At 37.3% G+C, this 22,003-nt stretch overlaps 1 protein-coding gene across 1 annotated transcript in view; it reads right to left on the minus strand.

The window, feature by feature from the left end:
* Positions 1–22,003, minus strand: part of ABCA13 (ATP binding cassette subfamily A member 13) — a 211,677-nt gene that overhangs the window by 153,949 nt on the left and 35,725 nt on the right. The window contains 10 exon segments of the mRNA XM_055705974.1: positions 1,167–1,361; positions 4,010–4,131; positions 4,658–4,734; positions 5,880–6,052; positions 7,066–7,184; positions 10,338–10,444; positions 12,525–13,479; positions 13,482–17,206; positions 19,136–19,253; positions 20,864–21,003. Of these exon segments, the coding sequence (XP_055561949.1) occupies positions 1,167–1,361; positions 4,010–4,131; positions 4,658–4,734; positions 5,880–6,052; positions 7,066–7,184; positions 10,338–10,444; positions 12,525–13,479; positions 13,482–17,206; positions 19,136–19,253; positions 20,864–21,003 (5,731 nt within the window).

Consider the following 22,003-nt stretch of genomic DNA (forward strand, 5'->3'; position numbering starts at 1 on the left):
GTTAAAAAATTAGCAAAAGTTCCATAATAATTTAGGGTGAGCTGACATAATTTTTTATGCTTTGCTAGAAATTCATTATGCTTCAGTAGGGATCAGTAGAAAAGCCCATTAGAATAAGCACTGGGTTTTTTCTTCCCCCTACCTCCCTCCACCCACCCACCCAGGTTGGCAGATAATTCAGAAAGTAGGAATCTTTTCTTTTCCTTCTGGTATCTTAACCTATTCTGGGAAATTGTCTTGTTTTTAAAAGTATGTGGCCAACCTGTTTAACTGTGCACACAACATCCAGAATATAACTCATCACCTACAGCTTTAGAACAAAACATTCTTCCTCCCAATGTTATAACTATTTTTCAATGCTTGTACTTGCAACATTTTATATTCTGTCAATCAATTACCCTAAAAGAACTGAGATAAACATCTGCTGTCAGAAATCCCATCCCATTTTGCTCTACAAGTAAAAATATTAACTCACTGAAAACCCATACTAGATCCCAGATTACATACAGTTGTACAGTTAATACAGTTCTGATAAAGACTTTTGCATTCCCATCATTACAGTTTTAGCACTGCATTATTCTTGTAAAAGTCGTTTGATTTGGGTCATATGGAATATAGGAGGTTTGCCCTTATAGGATCATCCTGAGAGCTGCACAAGCTCCTTCCTGAAGAAGCCACCTGAATTGCCAGCATGATTTCTACAGTAAATAAAACGCATTCCAGAGTGCTATGATTTTTTCCTATAAAATGATTTTGTAATTCTTGTAATGTGAGCTCCTATGCTTTAGCTTCCATGATGCCAGATCAGTCTTTCACACTTAAAAATTAAGTGACTAATTGCATGAACTGCAAACTCTGTTAAAGATTAATAAAGCTATGTCTTCATCTTCCTGTGTTTTATCTAAAGCTTTGTAATAAACTCTTCAGTGATAATTTTCCTGAGGAAGCAAGAAATAGAATACAGTAACATCTACCAACCCAATTCTTCAACTCTTGTGTTTGCTTTGTGGAGCTAAATAAGGACAAAAAATACCATATGTCCAGTGTTTGCTTCCACAGAGAAAGAACATCTGCAGAAATAATAGAATTGTTCATTTATCTACCTGCATGCTTTAGACCACCTTCAAAACAAAAACATAGGAACTGAATGTTTTTTCCCGTCTTACCTTGTAAATGATATGACGTAAGTTCAAATTCTCTATAACCAGTACAAACATGGTATACAAGTCCAGTGCTGGTAAAGAACATAATTCTTCCACCACCTGGGAAGTTTTATTGTTTTCAGGTAGCTTTAGCAGCAGGCTAAGTACTTCTTCATCACATCTTCCAGTTAAAGCTACCACAAAGGCACTGTAAAAAACCTGTCACAATGTATATTAAAACGTTTTCTCCCTGATATGCATCACCTTCTTTTATAGTCAATAAGGTGAAAAATTTTGTCACAGTAGCATGAGAATTTGCAATCATCAACAGACCTGAAATAAGGAACTATAGAGCTCTACCAACTATCAGACTGGTATGTTCTTACTTTATGTTCCATGTACATATAAAGAGATTAAGTATATTTCTTATAAAAATTTACTTTCATCTGTGAGCAGGTTGATCATTTGTTCTATGAGCATTCATACTCATACCATAAGCAGGCATATTTATAATATTGAATACATCCATTCTAGCAGATGTACACCTTTGTTGCAAAGCACCTAAAAATCAAAATCCAGATGTATGAATCACTAAAACCAAACAATGTGGACCTTCCCTCTTTCAGAGGACATGCAAATTTAACACTTAGGGCTGCCTGTGTGGAGCAATGCTCACTCTGAACCAGCTCACATTCTCAGTTCAACACTCCTTTGAAGTGTTATTATTTAATAGTGGATGAAGGGAGAAATGCCTAAGCAGACCTGAGCAAGACTAAAGTAAAAACTCCTTGAATAATGATGGTTTGTTTCCTCCTACAAAAATAACACATCAAAAGACAAATGCTTGCATTCCAGATATCTCAAGAGTTCTTAGCTACCCTTTCTCCTGGCATGCCTGAAAGAAAGCAAATGGCAGCAAGTCCAGAAAAATTACAACTTCAAAGGTTGTAGGAGCCAAAGTAAAGTACTCAGGGTCCCATTGTACTCCTTAGGACAGAACCTGTACTGCCTCCACTGAATGTACCTATAGCTAGCAACAGTATTCAGTGAGGGAGAGGATCCCCAAGAAAATCAAATTAGGAGTCAAAGTTGGTCAAGATATGCAATTTCACTTCTTAATTCCTACGACATTGCAATTTCCAGCTAATTAACTTTTAAATTTTTATTCTGGAATAGAATTTTGCTTTGTGATTCAAAAAAAATTCCTATATATTTAAATATTCACTTTTTGTGTGTATCTAAAAGGAACAGAACATGAATGTGAATATAATTCTGCTAGCAGCATAAAAAGATACTGATTTGGACTTGTTGTTGTAGAAGAAATTTGACTCGAATACATTTTAAATTTATTTCCTCATGCTCCACATTAATATCACCATTTCAGTCTAGTTTTAACTCATTCAGCATTTTCTCCACTAGATCAAGTCCCTCTGAACTTTCCTTGCAGCTTTGTGAGACCTAGAGCCAATCCAGACTCCTGTGTTCAGTAGATGAATGTTTATAGTCTTCAGGTTACAGGTTTTGAGCAGTTTCAAAACACTTAATCATATGGCAATGAGCATGGCCAGAGCATAATATTGTGGTAGAAATTAAGGCTAACTGCAATAAGCACAAATAACTTGCAGGCTTACTCTTTCCATTCCAGAGGCAAGCACAGTAGTAGCATACAGTCACGGGACTGCTATGGGCTTGCAGCTATCATTAGTTATCAGGCAGTAGCTATATATACGATAAACATAACGGGGATGCCTAAATTATAGCTTTAAAAAGTACTTGTGCATCTTGCACAATCAGTACAAGAAATAAGCTTTAGTGATCCAGTTGGACTAGGTAAGGATTTAAGCACTTAAGCAAATAAAAAGTTCTGTATTGATATGCAAATGTGAGATGTGTACATATATCACAACTCTACATAGGACTTTTCAAAAAATAAGGGAAGTAATTTGAAAATTCAGTCAATTAGTATTATTATTCCAAAAGATCAAAGATGTACTGAATCCCATTTAACTGAATCACTTCCAGATGTCTTCTCTCATTACCATCTACTGGTATCAAAATAACAAGCTACCAATAAAGGCAGTCACACTGTCAAAGAAGCAGAAGAATAAATCGTCTATAAGTAGTTATGATGGTCTGAACTGCCTTTTTAATAACCAGACTTTTCACGGACAAAACTTGAAACTGTTTCTGCAAGCAGAGCATCAGTGACACCCAGTGGCTGCTTGATTGACCCGACTAGTTTTATACCAAATGTACCCCCAACTCTTTTCAGTCATACAATCATTAACCTGAGAGAGAACCTGTAAGTTAGGGGGCATTTTTCATTATTTCTACTAATCACTGAGATCACAGGAAACAGCAGTAATGATAACACACACAGTTCTTCACTCAGAAAACTTAACACAATCCACCCTTCAGAATACTCAGGAGACAACCGATAATTAACGTGAGCATAAGTCAAGATACTGGTAAGATAATGTAATAGCAGTGAGGAGCATATGAAGGAAGGAAAAAAAAAAACCAGACAACTTCATACTGCAAGGATCTGAGGTGGGAAAATACGAATTGATTTCTCCACAACCCTCACATTTTCTACAGTACCAAGATAGCAAAGCTCTAATTCCATGCCAGCACAAGGGTGTAAAACACTGCTGAAAGCAATGAAGTGGTGCCATTTAGAGCAGGAGACTAGTGCTACTATAAATTGATCTCTCAATGCTTCACATCACTATTTTGAAGTCCTAAATCTCAGAAGTGATGAGTGAAAATATAAGATTCCATACAAACAAGGTTGTTTGTTTTGTTTTAGTTGGCACACCAGGTTACAGGTTAATCCTTTAATTTAACACCTCTTTTTGATCTTTTACCTTTGAATGAGAGATACTGGCCTCCAAGACAGTATTGATAGTTTCTTCAGAAATATTGACAGAAGAACCAATGTCCAGCCTCAGCTGAGTAAGATTCTGCACACAGTCTTTGACTTTCACATCTGGAAGAGAAGAAAAACAGTTCCAACAATACCAATCTGTTTGATTAAATTGCCCACGGACTATAACTTTTTTGTTAGATTTGTTTGGAGGGGTGATAAAGGACACAAAAATTTCATATCATGTAATTCACTTCTATTTCAAATGTAGGGATCACTCTCCTGGCAGACTGAAGGGCTTGTGCATCAGTTTGCATTATCCTTTAAGAGCACAAGTTATCCCACATCCCTGTATTATAAGAACATCTGAAATTAGTGAAGCCGCCTTTAGTCCTTTAAGATTTGTCACCTCTTCTTTCTAATAAATCCTTGCACTTTATTGGACAGACTCTGACAGAATAAATTAATGCTGTTCTATGTCAACTCAAGTGCATGTATGTGCATATATGTACAATGAAAATCTATTGCATTAAGTCAGTAGTCTCCATAAGCAGTATCCTTTTAAAGTTTGATGAGCAAGGAAACAATTATTGTCCTACAGAATTACACAGCCCTGACTTGTAAAAAAGTGAAGAAAAGTGGAACCCACCATTCAAAATGTTAAAATTGCTGAGAAAAGCTGCCGCTGGATATTCTGACAACTGTAGCTCCAAATTTTCAGCCACCCTGAAATGATAGCCTTAGTTTCACAAGTTATCAGAACTAAGTCATTGACATTACTATGTATAAAGGGCAATATGAATAGTGAAACGGCCACTAAATGATGCAAAAGGGTCACATTATGCTCTTTATGTGCACACACCGTGCATGTGGTAAGCACCTCTACAGACCTTCTCACACTGTATTTATATGGTGCAGCATCCACCATATTTCATACCTATATGAGACTGCAGATCTAGAGATCTGCCCATGATGGCTAAGTGCTCTAGCAAACAGTAGTTCATGGAGAAGCACAGGTCTAGCGATGCCTCACTTCCATGTTTCTTACTGAACACATATTTTCAGACCCTAGAGATACAAAGCACTGCAGTTCAGGATGAATAAAGTCTATCTAATAATAATTTAACAAATAAAGAGTATACATACTTCAGTTATTATTTATAATTCAAAAAATAAACATGAGTCTATGGTCCATAAAAGCAGTACCTAAGCACAAGTTCTTCTGTATTATTACTGTAATTCACAGAGAATATTCAAGTCCATTAAGGAAAGGATCCAACAATCAAACCAGTATAGCAATGACTATAACTTTTAAATACTCTGTAGCAGCAGCTTTATTCATTTACTTAGAATCTACTACTTTTCCTCAAGGTATTAACAAATATCTGAAATTATTTGGAGTTCAAGCCTGTCAGTTTAGAAGAACCATCCTGTGTTTCTGACTGTTTGAACTACTGAACTGATCTGAATGTTTAATGTTTTGCAAACAATATCCAGCAGCTGAGGGGACAAGGCCGTAACAAAACAGCTTTAAAGAAAAAACTAAAATATCAAAATTCTGACCTAACCAAGGTCATGAAAAATTAAAAATTTTCTTAGTTGTGATCCAAAACATTCTCCTTATGTAGCAGCAAGATCTGCTGCAAGTGCTCAGCAAAATTGTAAGGGCTATTAGAAATATCCAGAATTTTGCTAATTACTTAAATAATGCGTGCATTGTATCTGCTCAATTTCCAGCTAAGTGAACAAAGCTTAGAGACATGGATAAACACTGTTTCTCATGTAATTACATAATTTAAAACACAAGCATATGCACAAAATGATATCTCTAACAAGAACCGTTTAGGACACCAAAATGTAAAAGGTTTTACATTTGCAGTCGTCTCTCTATGTTCCCCAGCGTTAGCTGACATTCACAGCTGCCATTGCTGGTATTCTGCAAGGCTCTCAGGGAGCTCTCCAAAGTGTTAGAAAGTTTCTGGTTTATGTATGCCACATTTTCACATTCCCCCTTGTTAAAAGCAGGCCACATTCTTTCAATATCCTGCAAAAGACAGCAATCATAGGGTTAGCAATTTCATGAGATTATGTTATTGCTTGAAGCAGCAGGTCTTGGCAACTAGATGATGCCTATTTTCAAATGATAAAAAGGTAGTAGTCTTTTACTCATTGTATTTCTAATTGAAACTGGGCAAGAGGTTTTCAAGAACCAAGCAATTTTCAAAGATTTGGGCTTTAGAAACAACCAAAAATATTTTATCAAGGAGATCCATCCATTAACAGAAATGCCAATGTTTTCATTTGAAATTTAATTTGAATAATGAAATGAGGTCATAGAGTGGTGGTGACTGCAGAAATGCATTTGTTCTGTAAAAGTCTACTTTGAAATATCAATGATGCCTCTGGCGTCTGTTTACCTTAAAACATTGCTGTTCATATCAGCAAAAGTCCAGGTAGACAAACTAGCAGAGCTATTTCATAAAGAGGGGGGAAACTCTATACTAGAAGCATGAGTTTAGTGTTTTGTCTCTATGCACATGTGTGTGCTATCCAGAGGCCTGCTTCCAACTCTGGATGAGTCTGTAAATGTCAAATGTTACTCTCTCCTGCTGGTAATTTCATGCACTGTTAAAGAAAGACTGAACCCAACTGGTAACCACCATTCCTGTTTTAGTTTGAATTACTCTGACCAAGAAGTTTATTTGTATCTAGCTTGATTACACAGCTGTTCCTGTGCAGATTTAGAAGTATAAATGTACTCTGATTCATTAAATTAGCAGTATCACAAAATCTAAAGGAATTAAAAATGGGCTACTGTTTTGTATCGGGTGGCTAGTTATTCCAGTTATATTTACAGGTTTCAAAGCTTACCAATGTTTACTTAAGAAATTATTTCCAGGTATTGCTATCAAAAGTATCAGAGCTATCTCAGCTTTGTATAGGCACAGTGGGGACTCATCATTCAGAAAGTAGGAAAAAAAAGAAGAAATTTCCATTAGTTTCCAAAGTTTAACGGGTGTTGTAAAAAACACTTGTAGGTGTGGAAACCGCTCAAACCTGATAATGATCTTGAACCAGAGTGATTCCTTCAATGACAGAGAGGAGTAAGTGACTTGTTATTCCATCTTTACACTTTCTAACAACACAGAACAGGTTGCCAATGACAACTGGTTCTTCTGTAAGAGAAAATATCCAGACTTAATCAGTTAAAGAAACAAATAAATTACTGTAATCAGATTAAAATTAACCAAATAATAAGAAACAAAAGTTTTTAAAAACAAAGAAAATATGATGTGTTAAGGCAATGAGAAATATTTCTGGCTAAATTTATTTATCATTGCAGAGGGCAAGAAGGGCTAGTTTGTTTCCATTACTCTTCTCCATTGTGCCTGATTAATAATAAGAACAGCAATATCTACTATAGGACCATAAAAGAAATCTTCTTTTTTGTTTTTTGTGAGCAAGCATAACTCTGGGAAGCTCTGTATGTTAACCACATCTACCTCCTCCTCGGGCAGGCACCCCTGATTTTATTTTCCTGTGAAGACAACAGGATGTTACTAAAATTCCAGTAACAACTTTCAAACCCTAAGTGTAAGGGGAGGGAAAGAGCATTACATAGACATTTTGTGTATCTAGGGATAAAGAATCCATATAAGAGATATTTATCACCTGACCATCCATGGAGGAAGTTTTTACCCAAGCTTGAAGCCCCCAGGTCCCTGGAAAAAAACTCCATTCCCCTACCTGTAGTGGGTTTGTACATTGAGTAGCAGGGAAAGAGTTTACCTTGACAGTTGAATTATGGTTTATGGAAGGATGAAGTTAGGTATTTTTCCCCTATGGTTTTTTTTCCTTATGTTTGGTTCAGAAGTCAAGAAGAAAGAATAATAAACATTTACCACTGCTTCTAAAACATCTTGCTCACAGAAGTAATACAATGCAACTCAGTAATGCAAACCAAGTCAAGCAGTTTTCATCTTTTCTCATTAGCTTTTCTGTATCAAATTTATTGCTTTCTGTATCAAATGAAACGTTTTGTTACGCTTGACTAATCTCATAGCTTTCTGTGATGGAATGACTGGCTGGTTATATGAGGGGAGAGCAGTGGATGTTGTCTACCTTGACTTCAGCAAGACTTCTGACACTGTCTCCCACAACATCCTCATAGGTAAGCTGAGGAAGTGTGGGTTAGATCAGTGGAGGTGGATTGAGACCTGACTGAATGGCAGAGCTCAGAGGGTTGTGGTCAATGGTGCAGAGCCCAGTTGGAGGCCTGTAGCTGGCGCTGCTCCCCCACGGTCAGTACTGGGTCTAGTCCTGTTCAACTTATCCATCAATGACCTGGGTGAATGGACAGAGCGTACCCTCAGCAAGTTTGTGGATATTACAAAAACAGGATGAGTGGCTGATTCACCAGAAGGCTGCACTGCCATTCAGAGAAACTTGGACAGGCTGGAGAGCTCGGCAGAGAGGAACCTAATGAAGTTCAGCAAAAGCAAGTGTAGGATCCTGCACCTGGGGAGGAACAACCCCATGCACCAGTACAAGCTGGAGGTTGACCTGCTGGAAGACAGCTCTGCAGAGAAGGACCTGGAAGTGCTGGTGGACAGCAAGTTGCCCATGAGCCAGCAGTGTGCCCTGGTGGCCAAGAAGACCAATGGGTTCCTGGGGGGTATTAGGAGAAGCATGGCCAGCAGGTCGAGGGAGGTGATCCTGCCCCTCTGCTCTGCCCTGGTAAGGGCACATCTGGAGTGCTGTGTCCAGTGCTGGGCTCCCCAGTTCAAGAGAGACTGGGAACTACTGGAGAGAGTCCAGGCAAGGGCTACAAATATGATGAGGGGGCTGGAGCACCACCCTTATGAGGAGAGTCTGAGAGAGCTGGGACTGTTTATCCTGGAGAACAGAAGACTGAGAGAGGTTCTTATCCATGCAAACAAATATCTGAAAGCTGTGTGCCAAGAGGATGGGGCCAGGCTTTTTTCAGTGGTGCCCAGCAACAGGACAAGGGGCAATGGGCACAAAATGCAACACAGGGATTTCCATCTCAATATGAGGAAAAACTTCTTTACTTTGAGGGTGAGAGAGTGCTGGAACAGGCTGCTCAGAGAGGCTGTGGAGTCTCCTCTGGAGACATTCAAAACCCACCTGGACGTGACCCTGTGTAGCCTGCTCTAGGAAAGCCTGCTTTAGCAGGGGGTTGGACTAGATGATCTCCAGAGGTCCCTTCCGACCCTGACCATCCTGTGATTCTGTAACATCCCTGTGACCAGAGTATCGAAATAAGAATGACAAAAATTTAGTTCCTTAATCTCAGTTCTCTCAATGACTAAACTGTTCTTCAGGAGGTCAAAGACAGATCCAAGGCACCTGGCACACATTTTCATTATCACATTGTGAGCTCTTCATTGCTATTTTTTTTACTCTTTGGGAACTGCCATAAGTCACGGGAGGGTGGAGAACATAGAATTGGATTGTAATTGCATTTTATGTTTTGTTTGGAAATTAAGTTGGCATAAGACATTACTGGTATCATCCCTTGCTCTAGAACAAGAAGTTAATGCCTCCTAATTGTTCTTTGCAAACAATGCTGGGCATAGTTGTGTTAAAATATATAGCTTGAAAAGCAAAGGTGTTGGTTTCCCCAAAGAAAACATATTAAATTACACCCTTAGGTCAATACAAAGCCTGATGCTTATCTTGAGGGCCTATGTCCAAGGAATCAAACAAGCCAAACACTTTAAAATTTGAACAGTTTGTTGAATGTGAAGTTATTCAGCTACAGTCAGCCAACCCACTGGCTTAACACAGCCAGAAGAGAGAGGTGCCATTTCCTACATATATTTGTCACATTTTTCCTTTTTGTCAGCTATATGTTGCCTTACAGTCAAAAAACTGTTATTTGACTTAGTTCACTAGCCTGGCAGAAAAATATCCAGTAAAAAAGGTAAGACAAAACCCAAATGTGTATACAATATTCTGCTGGGTTTGTGAGTCAAAGCAAAAAAAAAGAAGTCCTCGTGTATCAGTAAGCCCAGGAGGAAGGGGAAGAACACATGACTAAAACTGAAAGAAAAGAGCTGCAAGACCTCCTGCTTCCACTGAGATTTTGAATCAACATGACCACTCCAGAAAGAAATCATCCCTTTATGTGATCTGCATCAAATTTTTTCCTGTGCCTCTGTTGGTTTAATTTCCAGGCATCGGTATACTTGCCTTGCATGGCATCACCCAAATTAACTTATTTTTACAAAAGTTTGCTTAGAGTAAAGCCTTAAGATTACAGTACTAACATGTATCACCATACAGTCACTACTGTAGTAACCAACCTGAAAAGATTTTAAGCACATTCAAAATGGTAAACTGCAATTTCTGCAATAGTAGGACAGTAGCAGGGTGTAAATGTTTATGAAGAATCTTGCAGATTTTAGATGCTCTGTAGAAAGATTAATAATAAGGTATTATTTTCAAAACAAGGGTACCACAGAAATTTTTCAACAACTGACTATGTACAATTGCAATCTTCAGTGGACCATATAAGGATTTCAGTATTATTACATTTGTCTGAAGTGTTTTAAAATCCTAACACAATTCTTCGGTGTAAAAACAAAACAAAACAAACAATAAAACAAAGAACAAACAAACAAACAAAAAACCCAAAACCAAACCAAAAAACAGACAAACAAAAAACCCAACAGTTTTCCCTCAAGGTAGCAAGTCATCAGCTTTCTTAGAAGCTTAAGAGTACTAGAAAGTACCTTCGCAAAATAAGCAAATTCATGATGGCTTCAGAAATACTGAAAGCTCACAGCATATACTGATTTGATGGCAAAGTGCAGAATACTCAAAATCTCTGACAAACAGCATTTAGAGAAAATAAACCACTTTTCTAGTAATTGTTTTTTGATTTCTCAACAAATTTGGTTAATACCTGGCCCTGCTGACCACACATGTCACATATTTGCATAAAATTAGTCATAAAAGTCTAAATACCACATAACACATCGAATTCAGTATGACATTTTTCAGTAGTCTATGTCACTTGGATCAGTAGCTCCACCAGCAAGGCACCCTAGAGCTGTTTGGAGCAATCATCTTGTGGGATCCATTCAGTGAGTATTATTTAAATGCAGTAACTCCATACTAGCAGTACTTCTATTAAATAAGTTGTAAGTAAACATTTTCCTCTGCTGCTGAATAACATTTGATCTAAATAATCTGACAAAAGTGATCTTCGTCTCAAGATTCCTTCAGGAACTGTATTTGTTAAACTGAAAACCACTATAACCATAGCCCAAAAAGGTCATCTTGTTTGCAGAAGTCATCAGCAAATTTAAGTTGAAGAAATTTCAAATATAGGATATCTACATTTGGGCATAGAAAAGGGGGGAAGGGGGGAAGAAGGGGGGAAGAAGGGGGGAAGAAGGGGGGAAGAAGGGGGGAAGAAGGGGGGAAGAAGGGGGGAAGAAGGGGGGAAGAAGGGGGGAAGAAGGGGGGAAGAAGGGGGGAAGAAGGGGGGAAGAAGGGGGGAAGAAGGGGGGAAGAAGGGGGGAAGAAGGGGGGAAGAAGGGGGGAAGAAGGGGGGGAAGAAGGGGGAAGAAGGGGGGAAGAAGGGGGGAAGAAGGGGGGAAGAAGGGGGGAAGAAGGGGGGAAGAAGGGGGGAAGAAGGGGGGAAGAAGGGGGGAAGAAGGGGGGAAGAAGGGGGGAAGAAGGGGGGAAGAAGGGGGGAAGAAGGGGGGAAGAAGGGGGGAAGAAGGGGGGAAGAAGGGGGGAAGAAGGGGGGAAGAAGGGGGGAAGAAGGGGGGAAGAAGGGGGGAAGAAGGGGGGAAGAAGGGGGGAAGAAGGGGGGAAGAAGGGGGGAAGAAGGGGGGAAGAAGGGGGGAAGAAGGGGGGAAGAAGGGGGGAAGAAGGGGGGAAGAAGGGGGGAAGAAGGGGGGAAGAAGGGGGGAAGAAGGGGGGAAGAAGGGGGGAAGAAGGGGGGAAGAAGGGGGGAAGAAGGGGGGAAGAAGGGGGGAAGAAGGGGGGAAGAAGGGGGGAAGAAGGGGGGAAGAAGGGGGGAAGAAGGGGGGAAGAAGGGGGGAAGAAGGGGGGAAGGGGGGAAGGGAAAATCAAACCCCACCACAAAACATTAGTCCCAAGCATTCCTATTTCCCAATATTTAGCTCCATAGCCAAATGGCTGTTATCCACCAATAACTGTGGGTTCAGTGTTCAGACCTGCAAAGATTTTAAAACACTACTATCTTCAAATGTTTTGTTCTATAATAATTCCACAGAAACTACCTCAAGTATCAATACAGATGATTAAACACATCAATAATCTGTTTCACACAATATAGTGTGATACCAAATATGGCTGGTCTGAACAATAGAAGTTGACATAAAAGATTGTTTTACTCAAAGGAACAAATCTGAAATGAAACAGTAACTCAATAAAAGTTTTGATTGAGATGTTCACAAAAAGACCTTCTGTCATTGTTAGCACACTGTCAAAATGACTACGTAGAAAACACTCACCTCAATTCTGCCATTATATCCTTATGCAAATCCTTTAATAAGAACGTTAGTTTGTTCCTGTCATGTTCTGTGGTAGACTGAAATATCATTTGCAAGACCTCTTGCATTATCTCCAGAGTTCTGTTTTGGGACTGAGTAGAAACTTCTTTATGATGTGCATTATCAAAAATTGAATCAATGAAGTCAACCATCTGAAGCTCAGTGTTGTTTGTATGCAGAGCTTCTTCTATAACAGCAAGATCATCAATTATATGAAGGAGACCGTTTAACAAAACTGAATTAGCTGTATGAGCATTCTTCAATTTTTCTCTGTTAAGATGACCATCAGCAAATAATATATCAGTGTAACCTTCCTTAGACATATTTTGGAATAGTTCCAGAAAGTCAATAATGTCTTCAACAACCAGCAGTAGGTCATTTGATGAATTTTCATTAGCCATAAGGAGAATTAGAGCATGCATTATTTCAGAATAATTTTTATTGTTACACTCACATAGAAAGCTGTTCACATTCTCTTGTATGTCTTCAAAATTTCTTAACATAACATCTACAGATGATGTATTAAACTGCTGTATTAAAACATCAAGAGTCATCGAAGAGGACCATCCAGTGGCTAACCTTAGTAACTGAAACTCTTTGTCTATCATTTCAAGTAAATGTTTAACATTAAAATCCACCAATAAATCTTCTATGCTTGTAACTACAGGAAACCAGAAGTTCTCAAAGTTACCAGAAATATTACTATTTCCATTTAAAGCTGATATTACCATAAGCATTGAGTATGTCTGGTTTCCATCAGGAGACAGCGTCATTAAAGGCTGAATTACAGAAAGAAAAGAAAGGACAGCTTCTGTATGCAGGAGTCCAGAAATTTCACTAGTCATATTCTTAATATTAGCAAGCACAGCCTTTATAACTGATGTTCTTGACGTGGTCCAACTTAGACCACCATAAAGACCTCAAGAACAACTTTGGCCATCTCCATTTCTGCCACTGGCATACTGCCCAGTGTTTCTACAATTTGTAAAACCATTTGTCTCTTTGGTGCAGAGGAACAATTGACTGAGTATGTATAATTCATTTGCAGTGGCACAGCATAGAAGGATAGCTCGTTCCAAAAATCTAGCAGCTCTTTGAGAACTGAGCTATTTACACGAGTGAGCTCAGAAAACTTCAAAAGAATAGAGTTCCATTCTTTGATCTGATGAAAAAAGCAAGTCAGATTGCGAGTGATATCCATTTGAAAGTCTTCCACAGTGCATGAGGAGCTGTCCTCCAGTGTGATGAGTTTCAGCTCCTTAATGACTTGAATGACTGCATTGTAACCAAGAGTAGAATTGCTATGCACAAAGTCACAAGGTTCCATCTGAGGTGTTGCTGTTGTGAGACTCCAGCAGAACGCTGCAGAAAAACAGACTGAGGCCTCTGCAGGTTCATCAGACATATCTGTCAGTGTCTCAAGTAATATTAGAAGACTTTCTACTTGATTTGAGAACTCCTCTTTAGTAAACATTGGCATTCTTGCTTCCTGAGTCAGTATGAAAGCATATACTTCAGCTAGTGCTTCTGTAACGTTTCCATGAGCTAATCTCTCTGTAAGGCTGATGACACTGAGAAGAAGATGAAACATCTCTTCTACATCATAGAGCTCATCTTGTCCAAAGAGTCGTGTTATTTGCCATAAGCCAGTGAGGTTCCAATTACATGAATTGTTCTCAAATGCATCCCACCAGTCAGTTAACATTCCTAACTCAGAATTCTCAATATACAAAGGTTTGATATTTTTAAAGACATTGTCTAGGCTCCTCTGGACTTGTTTGAATTGACTTATCAAGAACTCAGCATCCATGTCCCTCATATTTTGCACCAAGGCTACCACATGCTTTAAAAACTCTTTATCAACTCTTAATGGAGAGCCAGTAAAACTAGAAGAACTGAAAATTTCGAGTGCCTTCCTTACCAGTTCAATATTTAGAGCTACTGTTTCCATCAGGTTCTGGAGAAATGTGTTGTGTTCACCCTGCAAGTTTGAGTCAAGTTCATTAATCACATACTGAAAGAACTCCAACAAACTGGTATTTTTCTCATGCAAGAAAGGTTCAAACGCAATATCCACACGAGAGGAGCTGTTTTCTTGGTTTTCAAAAGTTTTACTTTTCAGAAGAGTTTGAATTTCTGCCAAAAGTTCTACTGATGAAAGTTGAAGATGGTGAAAAGGATTAAGGAACATCCTTGAAGTCCTGTTAAATCCATGGGTTGACTGACTAAAATGGGTCTTATTTAACATGTACCGCGAGTGCCCCACTAAATCTTTGACACCCATTTGTATTTGCCCTCCAGAGTTATTTAAAAGTTTAAAAATAAATTTAGGCACACGAATGTCATCTTTTACATAAAATTCAGGGAGAATAAACTTTAAAGTTTTTGCTATAATATTGAAATAAACATTTACACAAATCATATCAGAACCAGTTAGGGAACATTCAGGGAATATCAAATTTAAAATAAAATTAACAAAGTCCATCATGTTCATTAGCTTAGTATCTGTCTCAATGTTTCCCAGAGATTTCAGTAGAAATAAAATATTTTTTGCACTTTCAAGGTGGGAAGGCGAGTTGTGGTTTTGACTGAGGTTACTTAATCCACGTAGCCACCTGTTACAATCCTCTCCTTCATCCACTGTATCATAAAAGTTTAGAAGGGAATTAAAATAAGATGAAAAATTTGTTTGCAAATGGCTTACATCTTTCAGAGTATTGTCCAAAATTAATTTGGTAATATCCTGGAACATGTTGATACAAACCATATATTTGCCTTGAGTAACACTTCTAAAGAAATCAGATGTGTCTTTTATCTCAGTGAGAATAATTCCAAGTTCCTCTTCAGAGAGTTTGAGAATATTAGAAAGGGAATTTCCAATGGAAAATACATCAGCACCCCTATACTCTTCCTCGGATCCTCCTGAGATGAAAGTGCCAAGTTGAGAGTTCAAAAACTCTCCATTAACAATTTTCAGTATAGATTTCTGTAATTCAGTTATCACAACTGTTATAATTTCTAAAACACTTTCTAAACTGTTACCTTTAAGTGAGCTTGTGACACCAACTGCATTGTTAAATAGACTTTGAAGATTAAGGAAAGCTTCAAAATCTTTCCAGTCATTTACATCACCACCTCCTTCAAATATAATTTTTAATAGCTTCATTGCTGCTGTTGTAGCTTCAACAATAGCCATAGCTGTGTTATTGCAGAGTTCATCATGGGTTGCATTTACAAGACTTTCAGAGAGATATGTCAAATCATTTCTTAGAGAGACAAAAAAGCTTGAATTCAAATTTAAGATTTTGGATGCTTCTTCAAAAATGTCTGTCCAGGTTTGAAGCCATGTAAAAGTGCAGTGCAAAGCAGAAGGCACACTTACCTTATCTCCCATGTTTGTTGCATTAGACAGAACACCATCCAATGGAAGCAGAAATAAGTTGTCAACTTCTGCTGATTGATCTACAGAAGTAATGTTTGATAGATAAAAATCAATGCACCCATTATTTATCAGGCATTCTGGGAAGATATCAAGAAACTGTTCCAAATAACAAAAGGCAGCTGTTTGGAGCTCTTCATCTATAAACAAATTTTTAAGGCTGCTCAGAGTGTTATAGACAATTTGCATCTCTTTTTTTCCTTTATGTGCAAGAGACTGGGCCTGAAACTCGGTGTAGTTGTAAATGATTAGTAACTTTTCACAGAGGGACTTACTGGTGAAGTTCCAGAGAAGATCAAAAGTTCCAGACAGAAAATCAAAAACTTGATCCCTATCTTGGAAATCACACCATACTTGAAAAGATGAAATATCTTTTGAAGTCTCATAGAGAAATGTTAACAGAGTGCTGTTGCTCTCAATATTTAAGACCAAATCGTCATTCTGATACAGAGAGAAAAGTATTTGAACAAATGAGGCCGCACTAGTACTGTTTAATTTTTTTATGTTCTTGAAGAAATCATGCACAATTTCTTCTAATGTATTTACTTTATATATAAAAGTTTCATTTGAGAGTAATAAAGAGGAAGCATTACTCCCCCCATGGATTGTTCTTAAAAACATATTGACGTGATCATCAGTCAATGATCCAATCTCATAGATTTTCCTTAGGAAGTTTTCACTTAAGTGTTTTAGATGGTTCAAAGCAGAAACATTTAACTCTGGCCAATCAGTCAGGATATGTTGGAGCAATAGCATGCTTCTGTGGTGGATTTTATTTTCTGTAATGGAAAATATAATTCTAGATAAAGTCTCCAACACCTCCTCCTCTTCCACTTGACTCAAATGAGAAAGCCTAGAATCAAGTTCATAGAATACAATTTTCCCTATATGCCAGAAAACTTCTGTCATCTCTTTTGTCCAGAGCCTCTGAAGAGGGTGGAAATCTCTTTGTAGCTCATCCGGGAGTTCAGAAACTGCAAGTGAGAAATTGGTGGCAGATTCCTTCCCCTCAGCAAAATTTTTCATCCATATGATTGTATTATTCAGGACATTTTCAATTAGAGATTGGTTTGAAGCAGTTGAGAAATCAAGCATGATTTCTTCTATGACTTCTACAAAATTAAAATGATGATCCATTTCCTTTTCACCAGAACTACTTAAGTTCTCTTCTCTCTTCAAAAATTCTTTGAAAGATGTCAAAATCCTGAAAAATTAAGCACGAGTTTTTTCTTGTTAGTTACCTAGCAGGCAGACAAGAATTGTTTAAATATATATGTATAATTTATAATTTTAGAATATAGTTATATTTACTTTAAAAATGTTTAAATATCATTTAAATGGCAGTTACAAATTAATCACCTGAAATAGCACAAATCACAATCACTTTTTTTTTCAAAAATGTGAACAAACTCACTGAAAAGTCACAGCCACATTCAATACAAAACCAGAATATAGGCACCTGGGTTAAAGAAGTGTGCATTTATCAGTAATTATTATCAAGCTTGTAAGCCACAAAGAGTCAAATACCTTTAAGTATGTTACATTTTCAGCTGCTGAAAAAAGCAAAGTCTTTATGCTCCACAGACTAATTATTTTATCAATAAAATCAATCAAAACCTCTACTTTTCCATGAATTCTGAAGATTTTGTTTGTTTGTTTTATCGTAGCTATTGAAAGCCAAAACATTCCAGCTAAGCTACTCATAGCTGAGCACTGCTATTTTAATATCTAGAAAAACACCAAAACATGAAATCACAGTGAAAATTTGAATGTTCCCACTGATGTTTCCACTGTGTCAATACTATTTATCAAAGAAATAAAAAATTTTACTAGCTCTCTAAGGCTGGTCAAGATTCAGGTGCATGAGAAAAGTAGCACTCCAAAGGTCTCAAGTCGAGAATACCTTCTCCTTAAACATGTTTTCTTTTAATAATTCAAATACAGAACACCACACACCATTGGAAAGCTTTATGAGGCAATTTCTGTGTCAGTTACTGTAATGGCTTCTACAGGAGAGAAACCATTGAAAAACAAAAGCATTCCCCACACAGAAGCTCTTTCCTAGATTCATTCAAGTCACAGAAATACCTCTGCATGTATACCAAAGAAAGCCCAAAAGAGTCAGGTGATTTTGTTAGTAGTACTGTGTAGAGTAAATAGTGCATACTCTAGAAACAGCATTCAAGACCAAATCCAAATCCTTGCCCCAGCAAATGTGCCTGCACTGATCTTTATAACATAGTTGGGAAAGACCAGAAAAATGATTGAATATGCCAGATATCAATTTGTGTTCTACTCCTTAACTTCCATTTTGTTTTTACTGTAGATATCAAGAATATCTAAGATTTTGAAAACTCAGACCAGGAGTTCTTTGCCTCTAGAGACCATTTTAATCAAGCTACTAAAGTTCTGTCAAGTTCTGCTTGAAGGAAAAGCAGGATGTGACCTGCCTAACAGTGGAGGAAATACACAAATTGTGCCATTTATAAACTTTCGATTCTTCGTCTTTCACTGCATTGCCAGTGGTTATTTCCATTTGACACGTTAAACAAGGGATTAATTTAGCAAAGGCCTAAATAGCAGCACAATGAAAAATAAAGCTCAAAGTCCAGAAATAGCATTTATAAAGTATTCTTATCTATTAACAGCTGTGATCACCAGCATAGCATAGTAAATAGTTAATAGCACTTAACAGAAGAGGCAGCACTCAACAATTAGTCTGAAGTTGTTCCATGATGGATATTTTTTCTTCTTTTTTTTTTAAACAGAGTTGTAAGTGGCTTCTGTTTCACTGTTCATCTAGACATTAGCAGGGCTATATATAATGCAAGTAACTTAGTGACAAGAAGCCCTTGTAACAATACACTGGAACTGTCAGGAGTCCACTACTTTTGTTACTTCTGATAACCAGAGATAGAGATGTCTTTTTTTAATGCTTTTGAATGACAGCCATAAAGACGTAACTTTTTTTCAGGATTAAATTTCCCAGTAATACTAAAAAACACCAGGCAATCGGTGAAAAGAAGCAGGGTAATAATGTTCCAGAATTCAAAAAGTCCAAAGTGAAGGTGGAATAAAGGATTTCTGGAAAATGGTTAAACAAAAAAACCTACACAGACTAGTTCAACCTTACCGTGCCCAGGAAATAAATGAGGAATGATCTGGTAAGTCTTTCAGGAATGCTAAATAATGACCTAGCATGGTCTCCAAACTGAGCTTTTGTCTAGAACATAAAGATGCTTCTAGTCCATCTGCAGAAAAAATAACACTTCAGTATCAAGAGACAGATTAAAAATGTTTTTATGAACACATCTAAGAACAACTTGATCAACTCCCACTGAAACAACCTGATTAAGTCCTACCAAATTCAGTAGGACTTGAATGTGTACAGAAAAAGAAATACATTATTTATATTTTAAAATAAGTAAATATGCAGTTTTTATTAAAGTGTTAGATGTTACTTCCACTGAATGATTTAAAGGAATGAAATGCAGAAGCAATAAACATCAGCTCTACATAAGGCACACCTGTATTTTCCTTACAGAATTCCTTACAGAAAAATTCAAAAACAATTATTATAGAAAAAAAAGGAAATATAGCAAATATCTTGATAGAAGTTATATGAACTGCAGAACTAGTTCAAATAAGATTAGTTTTATTATACCAGAACACACTTAGTGCTATACTCAGCACTGAAATGAACTTTAATATTTCTTTTTCCTTGGAATTTCAGTAAAGAGAAAACAGTTCTGTGAAATTTGCTATTACTAACCAGATAACTGAAATATCTGGAACTGTAATAGATTATAAAACAAGCACAAGCAATTCACATTTGAACAGTTCATTTCACTAGCACAGTTATTCAATTTTTAAAAATACTGCTTAATTTTGCATACATTCCATAGCTGCCCACTTACTGAACAGGTAATCAGCATATTTCTCATTAGCTCTACAGACAAAACGCGCCGGAGAGTGGGGGGGAAGTATGTTCAGAAAAAGAGATCTTTAGCAAGAACGAGATCTTTTTGAAATCCCAAGAATTAGCTTAAAACAAAAATCAGTAACCTAAATCCTTCAGAAGTTGGGAAAATAAGTGACCAAAAAATGTAAGAATTGGGAACATGGTGAGAATACTTAAAGGAAACACATAGGTGATATTGGGTGAGGTAATTTTTTAGAGTTATTTGGATAAGCCGCATAGAGTTATTTGGATAAGAAGCCCTGCTTCTTAGCTCCACTGAAACGTTGAGAAGAGTAACACAAATATTTAATGAGCAAGAACTCTGAAATGCAAGATCTCCCATTCCTCAGCATAAAGCTGGTATTTCAAAGTTTTCCCCAAATAATGAAAAACTACTGTATATATGTATATATATACATATATATATAAAACAAGAAAGTTAACAGCAGATGCGTCAGGACATCTAAAATATCACAGGACAACTGGCATGAAGGAAATCAAGCATGAAGTCCTTGTCTAATATGAAGCAAGCCTAGAAATACTTTACTGGATGACCAGCTAGTCTGGTGTCCCATTTATATCCTGGACTTAAGAAGCTTTCCTGACAGAATACTACTGCAAAAGTAGATACCCCAACCTGGTTCAACCAGTTGGAATTTTCCCAATAGAAATGGACAATCAAAAAATTTTCCAGCTGGCACTAAAATCACAGCTATTTACCGGAGACAGGCTCTGTATATTAGAAATTTTCCTTGCTAATGATTCAGTCATCTGATGAATCCTAAGGCTGAAACAGGCTCACAGATGTAAAAAACATCACCATTTCCCTTTCTGAGGAAATCCATACTCTAAAACAGACAGGGAACCATAGCCTGTGCTGTACAGTAGTTCTTTCCTCACCTGACTGACCTTCTGTGGAGCCTGCTTCCTCATTCATGTATTGAGCTACCTTGCATGTCCAACTGACAAAAGTTGTTAAATCCTTCCAGTATGGGTTTCTCTCAAAAGCAAACAAAATTTCTTCAAGTGTACTATTAATTCTGAAATGACACAGAAAACAAGGTTACCATGGTTAAACCAGTGATTTCTTTCGAAGTAAATTACCTTGTGAACACATGCAGTTTCTCTGTAAATCTTTAGCTAAATTCTATTGCTAATTTATGCTTAGAGTGCCATTGATATACAGAAGAACTGAGGCAGGCAGGCTAATTGCATAGTCCTTTGCTAAAGAAACAGTGGCATAGTTATTACATCACTGTAAGCATAACTAGACTTTACTACACAGGTCTGTGAACATTAAAAAAAGATAAATCTAAAAAGCCTTTTAAGAAACTTCCAAAAAAATGCTCTGATTCAAAAAGTAGCATTTTGAAATTGAAAAAAATTACTGAGAAATGCTTTCTCTTGTCCTGAAATACACCTCTGCATTAAAGAAAACGATTGCTTTCTCCCTGAAAAAAAAAAAATCAAACAAAAAAACAACAAAACCCCTCATATAAACACAGCACTGAGCTTTTCTTGCTCTCCAATGTTACCTAAACACAAGCCTCTATTCCTAAGGGCATTTGAGTTCTATCAGGTTTTTTGATGCTCAAAAAGGAGGAGATGTTAAACTAGTCCTCCTGGTTATTTCATAACCATTTACATACACCAAGGGAGGGAAGGCAATCAACCATAGACCAACAGCAAAAGGGCCAGGAAAAATGACATAAATTTTCTAATGTTCAAAATGTTATTAATATCTGTGGATTTAATCCCTACTGCCAACGCAGCTTGTGTAACTTCTGACAGATTCTTGAATGCTTAGACCTAATAGTTTTACTGCTTTAATAGCCAATGCTTCTGTCCATACACCTAAGTTTCTCATACACCTAAGTAATGTAGTTATCTTCTACACATGCTTAAATTGTGACCTAGGACATATGTCCAGCATAAATGCAATTTCAATTAAACGCATTATGCTCATGCTTTACATTGCCAAGCAAGAATAATAAAATCCTATCCTATTTTAAAGCACTTTATCAATAAAGGAATTTGTCT

The sequence above is a fragment of the Falco cherrug genome, chromosome 3 (genome assembly GCF_023634085.1).
Source record: "Falco cherrug isolate bFalChe1 chromosome 3, bFalChe1.pri, whole genome shotgun sequence".
Classification (NCBI taxonomy): domain Eukaryota; kingdom Metazoa; phylum Chordata; class Aves; order Falconiformes; family Falconidae; genus Falco; species Falco cherrug.